The 20,230-nt window shown below is 35.6% G+C and overlaps 2 protein-coding genes across 2 annotated transcripts in view; one reads left to right on the forward strand and one right to left on the reverse strand.

Moving 5' to 3' along the window:
- Window positions 1-6,036, reverse strand: part of LOC125650813 (glycine-N-acyltransferase-like protein 3) — an 18,070-nt gene extending 12,034 nt beyond the window's left edge. Inside the window, exons 1-3 of the mRNA XM_048879348.2 lie at window positions 5,900-6,036; window positions 746-864; window positions 368-472 (exon numbers count right to left, since the gene is read on the reverse strand). Of these exons, the coding sequence (XP_048735305.2) occupies window positions 368-472; window positions 746-826 (186 nt within the window). The 5' untranslated portion in view covers window positions 827-864; window positions 5,900-6,036. The remainder of the gene's footprint in view (window positions 1-367; window positions 473-745; window positions 865-5,899) is intronic.
- A 5,017-nt stretch (window positions 6,037-11,053) lies between these two features.
- On the forward strand, window positions 11,054-14,234 carry LOC130055062 (glycine N-acyltransferase-like protein 3). The gene is made up of 5 exons (XM_056166268.1): window positions 11,054-11,190; window positions 11,314-11,418; window positions 11,960-12,077; window positions 13,109-13,229; window positions 13,368-14,234. The coding sequence occupies exons 1-5, from the start codon at window positions 11,110-11,112 to the stop codon at window positions 13,780-13,782; spliced, it is 840 nt and encodes a 279-aa protein (XP_056022243.1). The 5' UTR covers window positions 11,054-11,109; the 3' UTR covers window positions 13,783-14,234.
- Window positions 14,235-20,230: the final 5,996 nt, after the last annotated feature.

Here is a 20,230-nt window from a genome sequence, read left to right on the forward strand (position 1 = left end):
TGTTTGCCCAACTATCTAATTTGTATTGCTTGTAGGAGTTATGAGATTGATCACTGTTCGTTATCTTCACCTTGCATGTGTAATATGTTTGCACCAAATGGGATTAGTATTGAACAGCTAAATACTTGTAGTATCGTGCGCAGTTATGTTCAAGAGCTCAGGAGCTAACTTCTTTAACATTGATAAGTGACTGCTTCTACGCCCAACATTAAAAGTAAAAGTGATATTAAAAATTCTTAAGAAAAACTCTCACTGCTACAGCCCTGAACACAGCTGGGGACGCCTCTTTATCAGTGAAAAAAAAATCAAATTTGACGAAAAACATACAAGCAAATCAACAAGGGAGAACTGCAAGATGAAGTCTAACCTTGCTATCCACAATGACAACAGCTGAGAAATTTGGCCATTTGTCTACCAAAACTACTTTCTCCGTCAACGAACCTCTCCTCAGCATTTTGAAATGATTATAGACCTATACAGAACAAGAATAATTATGTAAACACAATGTCTTACGGAAATGTTGGTATACCAACATTGTTTGATGTATCTGATTTGTGCAATTGTATCATAGATTGCATTAAATTAGATTAAAATTACTTCGCTTGGATACTTATATTATAGGTTTGTAAAATCGATGATACTCACCGATGTAGTTTTATTTTAGATAATTGTAACCCAAACTTAAAAGTCAAGAGAAAAAAGTACCTTAATACGTACACAAAATAAAGAAATCCTTAATACTTACACAGATGGAGTAAGGCAGCTCTTTCTCTAGTTCCGTTTCCATAGTGGCATAATCTGTTGAATTCAGCTCATGTACCACCATTTTGTTTACAATTTGAATGTGTTGACACTCAAAAGTAACTGAAATAAATACCACAATTAGTACCGCTCATCAGGTACATTCAGTAAAATGCATAATACTGATATCACGAAACATTTCAAGTCGTACCTAGTTCTAAAGAGGAGGGTACTGACCGTCTAATAAACCTATGAATACACTATAAGTAGGTAGGAGTGATGTGCCCGTGCTATTCAGAGACGGGAAAAAGAAAAACAGTTCATTGGTATTCTAAAGCCAAAACTTAATTTTAGTCTTTTATAATTGCCTATGATTTTCCCGTACTTTTTCCAGATCATTGTTGTACATTATCCATGACGTCACAATATAGACATTTAACGTTCCGCTTACTTTGACGTCATAATCACTGTTACTATAATACTGCTATGGATACATTTTTGTAAAGCTTCTGAAGATGTAATGAAAGCGCTAAAGCTTTACGGAAGATTTCTGTGTTTTCTTTTCATATTTTTTTAATATTAGTATCCGATTACTGGGACTCTATTTCAATTTTGGATATATATATATATATATATATATATATATATAATAGTTACTTTTCGCAATCATCGGTAAAAGTATAGGTAAAAAATAAAAATGAAACACGAAGACGTTTAGTAAAGCTTTAGCGCTTTCATTTCAAATCTTCAGAAGCTTTACATTTAGTATCATAGCGACGTTACGTCACAAACAGCGGAACGTTAAAATTAAACAAATCTAGACGTCAGTAAATACTGACTGTTGAGACGTATTGTTCATTGTGACGTCATAGTAAAGCAAAACAAATTTCGACGTCATAAGACACTGAACGTTAAAACATAGTGTTTACAGTGATATCATTATAAAGTAATGCGTGAATACATTTTCATTTACAAATATGATAACGTTAAACTGAATTATTGAGTTTAGGTTTGAACATATTAATGAAATGTTTTTCCTTTTCACATCTCTGAATGTCACTTCCACCTGTAAACTTGTAAAATGGAAATATATTAAATTGTTTTTGTCCACAAACATCTAAATGTTCACTTAGTTGAATTTGCCTGTATTCCGGATTGTGGATTTGCTGTTTGTGGACCCACACGCGAGCTCGAAGCGGGTTGCTTGTTTCCCCAATATAAAATTCTTTGCATACAGGACAAGTAATGACATACAAGATATTTTTACTATCGCACGACATGTTGGCATTAACTTTAAATATCCGTCCGTTAAAGTTGTATTGTGATCCTTCCGTGATGAAGACAGGTCCCGCATCGTGGATCCCCACACTTAGTGACGTTGTGATTGTCTTTAAGATATGGAGGGCATAATATTCTTTTCAGATTTTTCGGTTGACGTTTGCTGTTGATGAATTTGATTTTTCTGAATATTTTCTTGGTTGATTGGTCGTCTTTCAGTATATTGTTTAGTTGATTAACTACTGAGTTGATATTTCTATTACGCGGGTTATGTGTATGTACAAAAGGAATTATATCTTTGTCTTTTCCCCGGTTGTTTGTAGCTAGTAGTTGAGAGCGGTCATAACTCTTTGCTTTTTCAATTCCGTTTTCTATAAGTTTATCAGGATAACCTTGTTTTTGTAAGTATGATCTGAGTTCTAACAAACGAATATCTCGGGTATTTACATCACTCACTATTGTGCACAAACGTCTAGCCAGATTGTAGGGAATTGCAGTTTTTGTATGGTGTGGATGACATGATCCAAAATGTAGGTATTGGTGTGTGTCGGTAGGTTTGTAATAGACATCCGTTGAAAGTTTGGTATCTTCTATAATAACTAGCACATCCAGAAAAGGTAATTTAGTATTATTGATTTCCATTGTAAATTTGATATCCGGGTTGAATTCATTCAGTAATTTGCAAAAAATTGTTAATCTATCCATGTCATCAGACCATAAAATAAAACAATCGTCAAGAAATCTTTTCCATTTCGATTTTATGAGTTTTGCATCCTCTTCGCCCCATAGAGTTATTATTTGTTGATGAAGTTTTTCTTCTAGGTATCCCAAGGTTAATGTGGCATATGTCGGTGCTACTTTTGTTCCCATTGCGGTGCCTTTTGTTTGAAGAAAATGTTTGTGTCCAAATGCAAAACAGTTATTCTGAAGTATTATCTTCAATCCCTCTAAAACAAAATCCTGATTAAATCGAGCGTTTAGGATATCTGGATATTTCTCAATCCAATATTTTACGGCTTCAATTCCTAGGTCTAAGGGTATATTTGAATATAAGCCGACAACATCAAAAGACACAAGTTTCGTATTATTTTGTATATGGTCCGGTAAATGATTGAGGAAGTCTAAGTCATCCCTGATGAAACTAGGTACTTTTTCGCAATACGGTTTTAAGAGATGACTAAGTCTTTGAGATGACGAATTGGGTCCTCCTACGATGGGCCGAAAAGAGAGATCTTCTGGATTTAAACAAGAAATATATTCCCCCGTGTTCGTTTTTATTGCGTTTTTAATTTCTGTTGACTTGTGCACCTTTGGTAAACCGTAAAATTGACTCTCGCGGACATCAAAGTTTATCAGATAGTCTCTCTCTTTGTCCGTCATATCACCCGATAATGGGCCACTGACTAGTTGTTTGATCTTTGTCATGGTTTTTTTCTCGTAGTTTTCAGTTGTATTCTTGTAATATTCTTGATCTTCCAGCATGTTTAAAATTTTACGTTCGTAATGTTTTATTCATAACGACGACTCCACCGCCTTTGTCCGCTTCTTTGATGATAATTCCTTCGTCGTTAGATAAGTCATTTAGAGCCTTTTCCTCTTCATTGGAAAGATTAGGTCTGATGTTGGAAGGAGCATTAGGAAAGTTGATGGTTTCTAGGGTGTCACAAACTGAATCTAAAGTTCGAATTCTTCCGCGCTTTGGAACAAAATGTGATTTATTTCTCACCAGATCCACAGCTTCTTCCCGTATATCACTATTATCATTTGATTCATCGTCATTATCCTCATTGAAAAATTCTCTTAATCGAAGTCGCCTTGTATATTCTTTTATATGGTCTTTAGTTCCTGGTTATTCATACGAGGTGTGGGTGTATATTTTAATCCTTTTGATAATAATTTAATCTCTGTTGCTGTCAATGTTCTGTCTGATAGATTGAACACTTTAGGATCTGTATGTTTTGGCTCTTGTATGACATCAATTCCTTTTAAATTAACTAAATTCGAGTTTTCTGTTAATAAAACGGTCGTATGAATATCTGTCCTTGGTCGGGTTTGCCGCCTCCTAAAAAATGATGCCGTACCCCGCGTCCGATGAATGTTGTCCTTTTATTCCAGTAGATATTCCGTGGTCTATATCGTCTAGTCAGTGGCTGGTTAATCTGACCCTGCCTTTTTTCACTACGGAAATTCGTCGGCCGGTTACTTATCCTTTTTGTTGTTTGTTTAACTTTGAAGTGTGACCCATTTTGTCTAGCATTACTATATACTGACCATCTAGTGTGTAGGTGATTCTGATTTCTGGGTCTTGAATGACTTGTTTGGCTATTTCTAGTATTTACATACACTGGTGTTGTCTGCGCGGTGGAATGAATGTTATTACTTACTGCGGATGCATAAGTATTTGCTTGTGCTTGTTTCCCCACAGTTGTTTTTCGTTTTTGCACTTTTGTTGTATGTTGTACTTCCGCTTGCTTTGTGGTGCCCTTGCCATATGTATTGGCATAGTCCAGTAACCAGGTTTCTGTGTATCGCCACCTGTTAAATGACTTGTCTTCTTCCTTTTTACATTCTGTTTTCCATAAATTTTGAAGCGTTTCCAAAATAAATCCGCTTGCGTTTTCCTTCAGTTTTCTATCCATTTCTTCATCTAACCTTGAAACATGTCTCTGGTTATTTTCTGCTGTTTGTGACGTAACGTCGCTATGATACTAAATGTAAAGCTTCTGAAGATTTGAAATGAAAGCGCTAAAGCTTTACTAAACGTCTTCGTGTTTCATTTTTATTTTTTATCCACACACACACACACACACACACACACACACACACACACACACACACACACACACACACACACACACACACACACACACACACATATATATATATATATATATATATATATATTTGAACAATTGAACTACAAATTAGCATAATATTTTTACAAAATATGTGTAAATTATAGACAATTACCAAACGCTACCGGTTAACGTTATTATGACGTCATAAAGGACGTTGCTAAACAATTTTTGCATATTTGGTATATTTGAACTGCCTGATGAACCATGTAGACATGGAGAAAGCGCTAGCAGTAAATAATTGTTTTTTATGGAATGTGCCATTCTGATTCTTAATATTTATTTACAACTGTGCCGAATCAACTTCATATATATATATATATATATATATATATATATATATATATATATAAATCACGGAGAAATAGCCACGAACTCTTAAAAATAAACATGGCTGTCCTAAGTGAAGAAATCTTTGATGTAAAGCACAGAAAAATTCACTTCATTTGGATACCCACTTCCGCCCCTACATGTACCTCACGACCTGCGGAACCAATTTTCCTACCAGCATGAAGTGGGTATCCAAAATAAAATGAAATTTTCTGTGCTTTTTATATTTATTGGTCGTAGTGCGATTATATCATTTTTCCAAATGAAAACAACTACTTTAATGAATCAATCTAAAACCGTCTTTTTCCCCACTTCAAGACTTTGATTTACAAAGTATTATCCCAAACTGCGCACTATATATATTCCATGTACTTTCGTTTTCTAGGGTCCTTGAAATGCATAGTTTTTGATACAGTTACTGTTTGTTTATTTGTTAAATTGTCACGGAATGATCCATAATTAGAGACACAAGCATAAATTCTTTATAATTAATTCATACACGTTTCACATTTCTTCATGGGTACACTCGATTGTTCACTGTGACATGTTTCTTTACAAATATAAAAGCAATACTCGATATCAAAACACCACAGTGAAGCAGTGAAGGTGTATGATGATATGTTTTGAATACATAAACACAAATATTTCAAAGAAATTATGGATATATGAATATAATTAAATGTATAAAAAGTTACCACTCGGTCGGTAGTCTTGTCCTATATATCGAACTTCGTATGGAACACCTGTCGTGACAGGAAGGCTTGCGCTTAGGGAAATCAGCTACTTATGCATTTTGATTGAATGTACCATGATATTTCAAGTTTTTCATGCTAACTTTAGAGATATCTATTTGTATTAGATATCTGACGAATTTACAAATAAACATATGACGAGGAGTAAGATAGGTTATTTTGATTTAGTCTGATATGTTATCAATTTTCAGATACACGTATCACGCTTAGAGAAGTCGGCTACCTTTTGATTCAAGGTACACATGTTATCAAATAAAATTCTTATTTTGTATGGATAATGAGTCATTAGTGGTGGTTGTGAATAAGAAGTCCTTATGAAGTTAATCCGTTTATTTGTTGTACATTGTATATTGCACATATTCTATTTAGAGCAGTTCGCATGCTCAATAGAGTTAACATTATTGCTGATTAAATTTCTCGCCAAAAGTGACGCCGTTTCAGGTAGGCTGCCCTTATTCACAGACATCACCATGCATGATACCAACCACAAATCATACGCTCATCTCCAGCTTGAAGTAAACAAGTTGTTGGCAGCAGCTTTCTCCAAAAACAGACTTGCCCAACTATCTGTTTTGTATTGCTTGTAGGAGTTATGAGATTGATCACTGTTCGTTATCTTCACCTTGCATGTAACGTATATCAAATGGGCCTAAAAAGCTATTGTAATTCTTGTCTGCTCTAAGGTTTAAATACCCCATAGCCACTTTGAGTTAATTGCCAGATTTGTTAGATATTTGTCATTAAGAGGTCTTACCTATGCAATACTTTACAGCAATCTCTTACACTGGTAAACTTTAAGGTCTCAAAGATCCAATCGTTCAATTCCTGGTGCAAAAATTGTTACGGTGCTTAAAATCCAAATCTCCTAGTATAAATGGAAGGCTACCAATCATCAAGACTATTTTAGGTCAAATAATTTCAGTTCTGCTCAGTGTTTGTTCAAGTTAAAATGAGACAACATTGTTTTCGTCAGCTTTCTCTATCGTATTTTATGGTGTCTTTAAGGCAGGAGAACTTGCATTTTCAGACAAGTCTCCAGAAATTTTTTTATGATCAATGATGTTCAAGTTGGTGAAAATAGCTCATTGCTATACCTTCATTCGTCATTTTAAAGCTAACCAGTGTGACAAAGGCACTTTTCTGCGATTGCAAAGCACAGGTGATCTGACATGCCCAATGACAAAGCTGCAAAGTTATTGAAAAATCAGACTCAACTAACAGGGCCCATTCTGTCATTTTGCAAGCAGCTCTCTGTCAAAATATAAGTTTTCCTCTGTGCTGTCCAAATCAATTTCTGCATTTAACTTGCATGTTAAGGGCTACAAGTACCACTCAGCAACTGCTGAACTAGCGCAAAAGGGATTCACTCCGGGTCATCTATCATCAAAAGGGCTTTTACGCAGGCTATAACTAGATCTGCTTGGTGTGATTTAAATTTACAAATTTTAAATATTTCAATATGGTGGCAAAGGTACGATGTCTTAGAGTTCAAAAGTGCAATAGCAAAGTTGAGGATGCTTAAATGAGTAGTTCCTACCCCCTAATACTATCATTGTGCATTGTGGTGGTAATGATATTGGGAAAACACCAGTCAGGAAATAAAAACTTGCTATGAAACAAGTAAGGCAAACTGGGAAGCGGTCATTCAAATCATGTTGTGACGGGGACGGAGTTCATCTGTCTAAACTGGGCAAGACTTTTTAGCTCACCTGAGCTAAAATCTCAAGTGAGCTTTTCTGATCACCCGTATTCCGGCGTCCGTCCGTCTGTCCGTCAGTAAACTTTTAACATTTTTGACTTCTTCTCAAAAACCACTCGGCCAATTTCAACCAAAGATGGCACAAAGCATGCTTAGGTAAAGGGAATTCTAAATTGTTAAAATAAAGGGCCAGTCCACCTTCCAAGGGGAGATAATCAAGAAAAGGTAAAAATAGGGTAGGGTCATTAAAAACTCTTCTTCTCAAGAATAAAAAAAAGATGAAATTTATAGATAAGCTTTATTAGGTAGTGTAGATTATAAATTGTTAAAATCATGGCCCCCGGGGGTCGGATGGGGCCACAATAGGGGATCAAAGTTTTACATACAAATATATAGGAAAAATCTTCTTCTCAAAAACCACTGAGCCAGAATAGCTGAGATTTATATGAAAGCTTCCTGATATAGTGCAGATTCTAAATTGTTAAAATCCTGCCCCCCAGGGGTCGGATGGGGCCACAATATGGGGATCAAAGTTTTACATACAAATATATAGGACAAATCTTTAAAAATCTTCGTTTGAAGAACCACTGAGCCAGAAAAGCTGAGATTTATATTACAGCTTCCTGATATAGCGCATATTTTAAATTGTTAAAATCATGGCCCCGAGGCTCGGATGGGGCCACAATAGGGGATCAAAGTTTTACATACAAATATATAGGACAAATCTTTAAAAATCTTCTTCTCAAGAACCACTGAGCCAGAATAGCTGAGATTTACATGAAAGCTTCCTGATATAGTGCAACTTCAAGTTTGTTAAAATCCTGGCCCCCGGGGGTCGGATGGGGCCACAATAGGGGATCAAAGTTTTACATACAAATATATAGGAAAAATCTTTAAAAATCTTCTTCTCAAAAACCACTGAGCCAGAATAGCTGAGATTTATATGAAAGCTTCCTGATATAGTTCAGATTCTAAATTGTTAAAATCCTGGCCCCCGGGGGTCGGATGGGGCCACAATATGGGGATCAAAGTTTTACATACAAATATATATGACAAATCTTTAAAAATCTTCGTTTGAAGAACCACTGAGCCAGAAAAGCTGAGATTTATATTACAGCTTCCTGATATAGTGCAATTTCTAAATTGTTAAAATCCTGACCACCGGGGGTCGGATGGAGCCATAATAGGGGATCATAAATACAAATATATAGGAAAAATCTTTAAAAATCTTCTCAAGAACCACTGAGCCAGAAAAGCTGAGATTTACATGAAAGCTTTCTGATATAGTGCAACTTCAATTTTGTTAAAATCATGGCCCCCGGGGATGGGATGGGGCCACAATAGGGGATCAAAGTTTTACATACAAATATATAGGGAAAATCTTTAAAAATCTTCTTCTCAAGAACCACTGAGCCAGAAAAGCTGAAATTTATATGAAAGCTTCCTGATATAGTGCAATTTCTAAATTGTTAAAATCCTGACCACCGGGGGTCGGATGGAGCCATAATAGGGGATCATAAATACAAATATATAGGAAAAATCTTTAAAAATCTTCTCAAGAACCACTGAACCAGAAAAGCTGAGATTTATATGAAAGCTTCCCGATATAGTGTAGATTCTAAATTGTTAAATCATGGCCCCCGGGGATGGGATGGGGTCACAATAGGGGATCAAAATTTTACATACAAATATATAGGAAAAATCTTTAAAAATCTTCTTCTCAAGAAAAGCCGAGATTTACATGAAAGCTTTCTGATATAGTGCAAATTCAAGTTTGTTAAAATCCTGGCCCCCGGGGGTCGGATGGGGCCAAAATAGGGTTCAAAGTTTTACATACAAATATATAAAGAAAATCTTTTTAAAAAACTGAGCCAGAAAAGCTGATATTTATATGAAAAGCTTCCTAACATAGAGCAGAGTTAAGTTTGTTCAAATCATGGCCCCCTGTGGTAGGATGGGGCCACAATAGGGGATCAAAGTTTTACATACAAATATATAGGAAAAATCTTTAAATATTTCTTCTCAAGAACCATTGGGTCAAAGAAGTTCACATTTACATGAAAGCTTTCTTACATAGTGTAGATTCAAGTTTGCAAAAATGGGGCCATGATAAGGACTAAGGTTTTACATGCAAATATATACAGAAAGTCTTCTGATATGGACCTAGGTGACTCAGGTGAGCGATGTGGCCCATGGGCCTCTTGTTTACTTAATACGATCCAAGAGACCTTGGAAGCAATCATAGATAATAGGAAACAATTCTATCCACCACAATGAACATTCATCATTGGTAGGGTATGAAAGGGTACGGCTATTTCACACCGTTCAGACGCCCACCAGTCAGTGGCGGAGTCCTCATGCATAAATGCTATGATAAAGCATTTAATGATGTGGTCTTATGGCGAACTGAGCGCCATACATCAATTTAACTCTAATTGGCTATTTGTCTGTTTTGGACCACTGCCTCACCCAGGATCACAGTTGGATATCACGTAAACGTTTTGACACTTGATTTATTTTCCCTTTAACTCTGCACTTTGCAGGGTCATGAACATTTAAGACTATTATTACATTAAACCTTCTATTTTTTGACCATGACTTCTGCATCTCCCAGGGTCAAGGTCAGATAAAGTTATCATGATTTTGTATTGAAATATTGGATGTTGTTGAGATTGTGTTGCTGAGCCTACCCGTTGTTTTGGAGGCCGGGACATGTTTGTATTATCAGCCGTGCCCACTAACCTCAAATAAATGTAACTCAATGATATGTTTTATTTTTTATTGCGATTATACGAGATAATTTCTATTATATCAAATCTTTTAACTATACGCATGGGTAAAGTTACGCGCTTCTTACGTGACCGTGTGATTAGTATAAATTTCCCCACGTGTTAATAACCACTTTCACAGTATGATTGGACCACAAAGACATTAAGATTAAATGATGTATTCTCTATCACATTGTAAAGACTGCCGCCGGTGTACACGTGAAATAACAGTCTTCCATATGCCCAAGTTCTACAGTTTTATCTATTTCACTTTTTGTACTCAAAACCTACTCAATTGCAATTTATCAAATTGATATGCAATCCTCGTTAAATTGAGATTGAGTATTGTTAAAGTCATGATTCCATGGGCCAGTAGGGGTTATAGTAAGTGACCACCATTTTAAAGATGAATGAATACGAAAAATGAAAAATAAAATTATGTATAAATAGACAAGAAGACTGTCATGAATTTTGTTAAATTTAATTCTTGCAAAACTTTTGATTCAAGTTTCCTCAAGTCCAAAGTTACATAACACAAGGACCCCAGTTTTAAATCAGAATTATGCATGTCACGTAAGACAAATAAAATGGAATACCAAGCAAGGTATTTATATCAACAACTTTGGTTCTGATGAGTAGGTAAAATTGGGGTCGTTCTAAATATTAACATACTCACAGAGTAAAAAATGGCGGTACATGAGCTGAATTCAACAGATTATGCCACTATGGAAAAGGAACTAGAGAATGAGCTGTCTCTCTCCATCTGTGTAAGTATTTCTGTTTTGGACGTTTGAATTTCGCTTCGTATTGAAAACTTGTATTTGACGGAAACCATGTCTCGACGCTTTTTGTAGACTTGTATATTGTTTAATCTTTATTTCGTTCAAAAGGTATTTAATCATTTCAAATTGCTGAGGAGGGGTTTGTTGACTGATAAAACAGTTCTCGTAGATAGTTGGCCAAATTTCTCTGCAGTTGTCATCGTGGATAGCAAGGCAAGGTTTGAATATGTAATCATCTCGTGGTGCACAATGTACAGTGAAAGGTGAAGATAACAAACATTGATCTATCTCACAACTTCTGATAGTTACAGTCTATTTGTACTAAAAAGAAATTCCTTATCTAGGTATCATGCGCCGATCAATATCACGTAAAAATATATTACACAACATAGGTAAAAAACCGAACGATAGTACATCCTCGTCCGAAATCATTATTGTAATATATAAACATAAAGGCACTTGTATTTGCGAGTTTTATAACTCTGAAATAGTCAAGCTAAAAGAAATTAGAGCTGCTGTTGTCTGATCAATAGCTTTGTAACCTCACGGACACCTGATCCCAAATCTGGTATATCCAGGGGTCTGTGTTTGCACAACTCAATATTTTGTATTGCTCATAAGAGTTATGAGATTGATCACTGTTCGTTATCTTCACCTTACATCTATCAAATACCTCAGTTTTGATAAAATCGTCTCTGGAACACAGCTGTTGGGTGTATTTTAATTAAATTCTAATGGACATTTTTTTTTACAGAGGAAGAAAACTTTGCAATACGCAGTGGCTTTCTGCAAACAACCAAACTTCTGTCAATCTCTTGAGATCTTGCTACGACATGCTTTTAAAGTGCTGGCATCACCGTTATCCATTATTGGTAATGATATCTCTTGTAAATGTTGCTGTGCAAGAAAAGTTGTTGAATATGTGTACATAGGATATATTTTGATTATACACATGATTGCTATCTAATTCCTGAACAGTAGCTATTACAGTAGTAAAACATTGGAATAGGGCATTCAATACTAAATTTTGAACAAGTGATTATTGTTGATAATTATTTCATAGGAACTCGTTGATGTAATATAAACATCACCAATAAAGAGACAATACTGTATATAACATACATATTGAAAATCACTTCTTTCTAAAAAAAGAAAATTGTCTATAAGATGTCGTCCACTTCTGCTTCATACTTAGATATTTTATTGAAAGTAGACATTAACGGCAAACTGACAACTCAACTGTATGACAAACGGGATGATTTCAGCTTCTCCATCGTCAACTTCCCACATTTATGTAGCAATATTCCATTATCACCTGCATATGGTGTTTATATATCACAACTGATTCGATATGCAAGAACTTGTTCTGGGTATAGTCAGTTTTTAAATCGAGGTAAGCTACTGACAAACAAGTTGATGATACAGGGATTTCAACAGTCTCGATTGAAGTCAGCATTTCGCAAATTCTATGGTCGTTATAACGATCTAGTTCGTCAATACAACCTCGCATTGGGTGAAATGCTGTCTAACGTGTTTCATACCGATTGTTAAGCCGTTCTTGGCACACTGATTTTGACTGCGGATAACTCCGTTTACCTGATCAGGATATGGGGCTCACGGCGGGTGTGACCGGTCAACAGGGGATGCTTACTCCTCCTAGGCACCTGATCCCACCTCTGGTGTGTCCAGGGGTCCGTGTTTGCCCAACTATCTATTTTGTATTTCTTGTAGGAGTAATGAGATTGATCACTGTTCGTTATCTTCACCTTGCATGTATGAAAAAATCAGGATTGTCACTCATAACACAACTACAATGTATACAAAGTCTAGCTTCTAGATATCTAATCAATAATATACTAGACGTAAATGAATCTTTGTTAATTCTCAGGTTTTTAATTTGCAGGCTGTACAAGTGCTGTGATAGATGCCTTGGTTAACAGATTCAGAGATCCAAAAACCTCTCCTGTTAAAAGAAGAATTGATGGAGTTGTTTTTACACTTCCTCCTGACAAAATAGTTCCTCTGTAGGTACAATGCACAGTTTAGAGAAGTAAGGCATTGTATACCTTAGTTATCCGTCATCTGGACTTAGTTTATAGGATTTATTATACTGATGAATCCCCTTATATTTACTTGTTCCTGATTTTTAAAATTGTTTTCAGAGAAACTCCAGATGGATTCAGAATCTCCAAATTAAAGCAATCTCAGGTAGAAAATGTTCATAACTCGTGGAAAAGTAAAGAAAAATATGAGCGATTTGTAGACGTGAGGTGTTGGATAAGATATCTTATCTCTAATTTCCACACCGTCTGTATCGAGACCGAGGATGGACGTCCTGTTGCCTGGGAACTTCAACAAGAATATGGCGGGATAGGGATGTTGTACGTGGAACCTGAGTACAGGAGAGCCAATCTAGGAAGCGTTGTCACAAGGACACTCGCCGGAAAACTGGTTAAAGACGGTCAATTAGTGTTTGCTTTTGTTGAAGACACCAACGAGACATCAATTAATTTCCACAAGAAAAATGGTTACATACTTATGCCTTTCAAACTTTCATTTGCAATCTACAATTTGTAGCATCGAAAAGCACATTCTACCTGCAGAATATCTACAGAGGACACATATTGAGACCTTAAATAAAACGAGTGCTGAGTGTTATTGGTCAGAATTACCCTTGATAAAATAGTAGCAGAATTTACTAACAAAAAGCAATTAAAAATTATCAAGACTTACTTAAATTAAGGATTGAAAGAAAATTGTAACTATTGCAAAATATTAACTTACGGTAGTTGAACAATAAATATGAAAAATCCGTGCCGAACTGAATATACACACAAAATAGTTAATTCCCAAAATCCTGGTTCCCAGTTATAAATAGTTCAAATGCATAGAAAGTGTATAACCAGAGCTTTTTCTAATCCAAGGCTTTTTTGTCATAAGAATTTTAGTGTATTTATACTAGCGGGAAAAAGAAACTGCATTATTTGATATATGAAAAATAAAATATAAAAAAAATAACAATGAATAAATTTTAATTTTTGTGATACTGTTACCAAATGTATTTGTTACAACATTTCATAATCCATTAATGTTAACGTCGAATAACATCAATTTCAGCACACTCGAAAGATACTGGCATTATAACTTGAATTAACAAAGTTTATAACGCGTGTGACCACCATTTGCATTCATGCATGCTTGACAACGGCGCCTCATTGGTGCCATTAAAATGTTCAGAAATGCCTCAGGGATGTTGTTCCAGATGTTGGTTAAAGCCTGGCCTAAATCAGCCAATGTCACTGGCTGATTTGGTAAACAGCGTAGACGTCGTTCCATTTCATCCCAGACGGGCTCAATCGGGGGAAACAGCTGGCCAAAGCAAGACATTGACATTCTGTTGAACAAAAAAAGTCCCTGACTACACGTGCAACATGTGGCCTTGCGTTGTCTTGCTGCAGAGTGATGTGATTTTGCTGTGTCTGTATGAAGGGTATCACATGGCGCTGAATAATTTCGTTTCGATAGCGTACGCCGGTGAGATTTTCATTGAAAATTTGTAGAGGGGTCCTTCCACGTGCTGTTCTTTCATTCCACACCATAACGCTACCTCCACCGAATTGTCAACGTTGCACAACACAAGCGTCCTGGTACCGCTCCCCAACGTGACGATACACTCTACAACGGCCATCACTACTATCCACATGAAGTCTGGATTCATTAGTGAACAGAATATTGGCCCAGTCCTGTATTCTGAATCGCAAATGTCGTCTGCACCACGCTAGTCTAGCGATACGATGACGTTGAAGCAGTATTGGGCGCACCGCTGGACGTCTTGGTCTGATGTTGTGCTCGCGCAAACGATTACGCACAGTTCTTGGACTGATTGGTCGAAGTCCAGGAATGCTACGAGCAGTCAAACTTGCTGTCTGGAAACGATTTCTTCTCAGGTGCACAAGTCTAATGTGGTAGTCATATCAACGCGACGTCACACGAGGACGCCAAGAACGTGGTCGATCCTGAGTGTTACCAGTTTGTTGAAAACGTTTCCATAATGACTGGATTGTGTTCTGATGAACTCCAAAGTGTATTGCTACGATATGTTGTGCCATTCCAGCTTGAAGCATCCCAACAGCATCGATTACGTTGGTTTTCGCTGAGTCGTGGCATGACAGGTTAAATTTTGTCAGAAATAAAGTGCTTACCTTAACGAATAGTGTCCAAACAAACCTTTTACACTTCTTACTCCAAAATGTATTGGCTAGTAAAATTCGTGGGTACGAACACTTCAATAAACAACATTTGTTCACTAACTACGGAAAAGTCCGTGCATCTGAGTCCGGGTACTATCCGATATTGTTAAAAAAAACATCGCCTTTATCGATTGTTTAGGTTTTATAAATATAAATATAGAAAAATTATACTAAATGTTATTATGCACAGTTTCTTTTTTCCGCTAGTATATAATAAGAATGAATTTTCTAGAATAATCTTGATAGACGATGACGAAACCATTAAATCATATTTCTACTAAAAGTAACATGAACTCTAGAACAATCTAGGTCACAGGTGTCAATCGAGTGCAAGCAGTGCACAACAATAAATAGACACCCAAGTCTAGAACAATCTAAGTCACAAATGTCAATTGAGTACAAGTAGTACATAACACCCCTTAATTGATTTAAATAATTTGGATGACTTTGAAAACTTAAATTCTCTAAAACACATATACATATACACAGGGGATGCTTACTCCTCCTAGGCACCTGATCCCACCTCTGGTGTGTCCAGGTGTCCGTGTTTGCCCAACTCTCTATTTTGTATTACTTATAGGACTTATAGGAGTTATGAGATTGATCACTGTTCGTTATCTTCACCTTTCATGTACATCAATCAAAGCAACAACAAAACATACTCATGACACTCTTGATGAAGCATATGCTATAACATATGCCTTTGATATGTTTGATATCAATATCATACTCTTGTAATAATAGTGGAGCTCTCCCTATAGGTAACACGTATATACATGTTTAAAAGGAAAATATAGGAAAACAATGAAAAATTAAACCATACCTATGGAACTTGAAAATTTTGGTACTAATGGCGTCGATTCGAATACTATCGCGTGGACATGTATTTCTCCATTTTGAATCTCGTCTACCCTTGTTCACATCGTTCTAAGATGTTACATAAAATTCGTAAAAACATGTAAATCTTAATCATATATAATCACTCCACCATTAACGCCATGTTTGTTGTTGTGGTTCAAACGCTATGTTTGTAAATTTGCTAAATAACGACGCTGAATATGACGTCACAATGTACTGTTTACATCAATTGCGTTATATTTCCCGCGTTCAAATATAGGCGGATCAAATATCCAAAATTAGGATGCTTTGATACAGCTCCGTCCTGGTGCTAACTTCGGGTTGTTTTTGTTCTGTTTTAGATATAGATACTAATGCCAAAATTTGTTTGCTTCGCCCTCAAACACGGTCACGCCGTAAAAAATATTAAACTCCATCTTGTGAGTCTTTGATTCTTGTTTGAAATTTTGTAAGTTTCTATGAAAAAATATGAAACAACTCTATCTGCATTCTCACTATGTTCTTGAAACAAAGCATCACCGATTCCTACATTACTAGCATCTACAGTAAACTTAAATTGCTTAGAAAAATCTGGAGCTGAAAGAACTGGACTACCGGTACTCATGAGAACAGATTTTACTTTACAAAATTATCCGTCGCAGTCCTTTGTCCACACAAATTTAGCCCTCTATTGCAATGATTTGGTAAGTGGATCAATGTTGAAGAAGAATTTGGACAAAAGTTTTTGTGAAAGCCTCTCATGCCAAAAAATCTCATTAACGCTTTCTTCTTTGTAGGAATCCGGAACTTTGCAATAGTTTCCACTTAACGTGACCGAGTACGATTCGAATTTTTGCGTTCTGCGCAGTTGTTGTGCATCTTTTCACTTTCATGAAGTCGTAAAAAGTGAACTCTAGATATTTTAACAAATACGATGTTTTTAAATAAAAAAAACTAAATGACTGTTAATTCATGTTCAAATATAGTAAATTCTAAAGATGATTAGAAAAATGTGTTTAAAAAGTGGTTTTACAACTTGAGAAGACCAGAGCAGATGACAGACAATTTCCCGGTGGTTTGAACACATGGGGATATAACAAAAAGAACTTATTTATAGAAAAAAGTTCGACGTCGACCTTTGTCCCATGCAAAGAGAAAGTCAGATCATTGATTTCAATGTGTGTTATCATACGCATGTATATACATGTATATTTTCCCTACATGTTTATATCTTATTTCCAAACGACAAGGGCCCTCGAGGGGCAGCATGAAAATACGCACAAATGTATAAATACATCAGCAAAATAAAACAAAAAACAAAATAAAAAATCCCAAAAGAATAAGAAGTGATTACATGACACATGGTTTAAACACAATGTCACTGTTATTTTAGATTGAATATATCGTTCACAATGAATTTCCTAAGTGCATGCTCTCTTCTAGTTTACAAGAGAAAAAAAATCCAAAATGGAAAAATAATAGCGATATCGAAGATCGTAAATTAATAGTTAATAAAATTTGACACATATCTATTGTAGAAAACTTGTTTCTCATAGAAAAAAAAACCCAACAAAGATTCGTCTAACAAATCATTTTCTACACTATAGTATTAATGCTGACGTCACACTTTAACCTCACATTGCGTCATATTCAACATGCATTGTGACGCACTTTTGGTGTATTCAAAACATCTCATTCTCACTAAAATAATTTATTTTCTATCAAAAGGTCAATGTCATTTTTATCATAATGCAATCCCTATTTCGAAATATTGTATACATACGTTATTAAAACGATGAGGATTGCTGTTCTGATGAGAAAGAGGAGGGAGTGTTTTAACAGTTTTATTATGCACTGCAGGCCTATATTTCGTTGGTAGATCCTCTAATAGATACCCATTCCGATATAATCAGACTATGGGTATAGTGCACACGTTTTCCAATTACAAATTATGCAATTTATATATTACAGATCACATCTATATTGTAAATGTAGTTGGGTAAAACAATACACTTCATAGAGATTTCGATATAGAAATACTTCGGGCCTACTCATTCCAACACACATGTATAATGGCAGTGCCTGGTATTTCTTTATTCTATATCAAATATGCATATAGCTATTTAATTTATTTTCACAATCATATGGAAGTTAGTAATGTACTACAATTATTAAAGCTGACATGAATTAATAAATACGTACATCTTTCTCATCTTATCCGCCATATTTCTCTCAGGTAGCCTAATTTACTCTACCCGTATATATCCCAAATGTGATTGTCACATCTGAGTGATTTTTCTAGATAGACACGAACAGTGCACATCTCCGATAGTAATATATAGGGAATGAGAAACACATAAAATCACATTTTAAAACAGTATGTTTTGCTCAAAATTACAAAATATTTATTGTATACCAATGCAACAATCTGAAAGTTTAGATAATTTAGACAAAAATGTAAAAAAAAAAAAAAAAAAAAAAGCTTTTCTTGCATACTTGCAAGTATTTGCAGTTTCTTATGAAATAAATGCGGATAAATCATTTGCCAATTAGATACTGATAGAATGGAATAAGCAAAGAGCATAAAATATATCATTTACATCAATTTTTGCAAAATGCAGGTGCATGCCATATGCATAATATGTAATGCACAAGACATAATATTCGCCCCCCCCCCCCCCAAAAGCCCCGTATCAAATACGGACGTCTATTCAACAGGTATCGAGATGTGCACTTACCTAAAATATTAGATTCTCTTTATTCTGATAAATCCACGAAACAAAATGATAAACTCCATTTGAAACTCGTTAGAACTTTACAACACAATGTCATTCAATAATACAGACTGCGACACACCTCACCCGTGCCAAATCAGGGGGGATGTCAAGAGTCGAAAATTTTCCTGTATTGAATGATTGTCTGGTCGAGGTTTTACAGTTTATAGAAATCGGGAATCTAATCATCTGGTTGGATATATTGCGTGCACAATGCAAAATATCGATGATCATATACAAACTTGGATATACAAATAAGGGAATGATGATCGAAAATATACATCTGTGTGAAAATGCGGGTATTGCAATTGCAATTTGCAATCCATAATAAACAGTTGATTACACAAAAACACATATAAAAGGAACCACATAATTGTTTACGGTCTCTGTATGTCAATATTCATTGATTGAACAGGTGAGAGAGAGAGAGAGAGAGAGAGAGAGAGAGAGAGAGAGAGAGAGAGTACTACTTCGATTTACAATATATCATTTCACAGAAGGAAAGAAAATTTATCACTGATATAAATGTAAGCTTACAGGCATTAAATTTTTTCCATCTATTCAAATGTGATTGACAATATATTGGAAACTAAAAGGAGTTCATGCTTATAATTGAATTCATTACAAATTTTTCAAAAAATTAGTTTGAACTGTGCATGTAGAAAATACTGACTTTGTATGTTAGAATAACGGAAAAAAGTAAATTGTCAAAAAAGTGGGGAGAGCAAACCAGCCTCCCTGCCCACCCCAACCCAATGTATACGTGCCTGAAACAACATATCAATTCGTGTTGAAAGAAAGGTGCATATCTGCAATTCATTGAATTCCAAAGGAGCTCGAATTTATGTGTTCCCCTATTAATTATTTTGTATGCAAGATTCGTTCCCGAATAGCCGTGTTTCGAGTTCCTCCGGAACACGGTTTTTATTCTGTGTTTAGTCACGCTGCTTCAAAAACGTTCAGCAGGGTTACTTCCGGTTTCTCGATGTTTACCAACACTTCGTGTATTAAATGTATTAGTTTGGGATGTATGGGGATACGTATTTGTTTGTCAACGTTTGATAAGCTACCATTGGTCAAATTCAACGGAAGACTTCGACAAGACGACGATGTTGCAGTGTAACTTGCAGATCTATGCAGGAGGCCTAGCTGTCTAGTAAACCT

This window comes from Ostrea edulis, chromosome 5, assembly GCF_947568905.1.
Source record: "Ostrea edulis chromosome 5, xbOstEdul1.1, whole genome shotgun sequence".
In the NCBI taxonomy this organism is placed as follows: Eukaryota; Metazoa; Mollusca; class Bivalvia; order Ostreida; family Ostreidae; genus Ostrea; species Ostrea edulis.

Coding starts and splice junctions, on each gene's coding strand:
- LOC130055062 (XM_056166268.1), top strand. CDS start 11,110: ATGGCGGTACATGAGCTGAATTCAACAGATTATGCCACTATGGAAAAG. Junction 11,419..11,959: donor TTGTCATCGTGGATAGCAAG/GCAAGGTTTGAA, acceptor TTTTTTTTACAG/AGGAAGAAAACTTTGCAATA. Junction 12,078..13,108: donor ATCACCGTTATCCATTATTG/GTAATGATATCT, acceptor TTTAATTTGCAG/GCTGTACAAGTGCTGTGATA.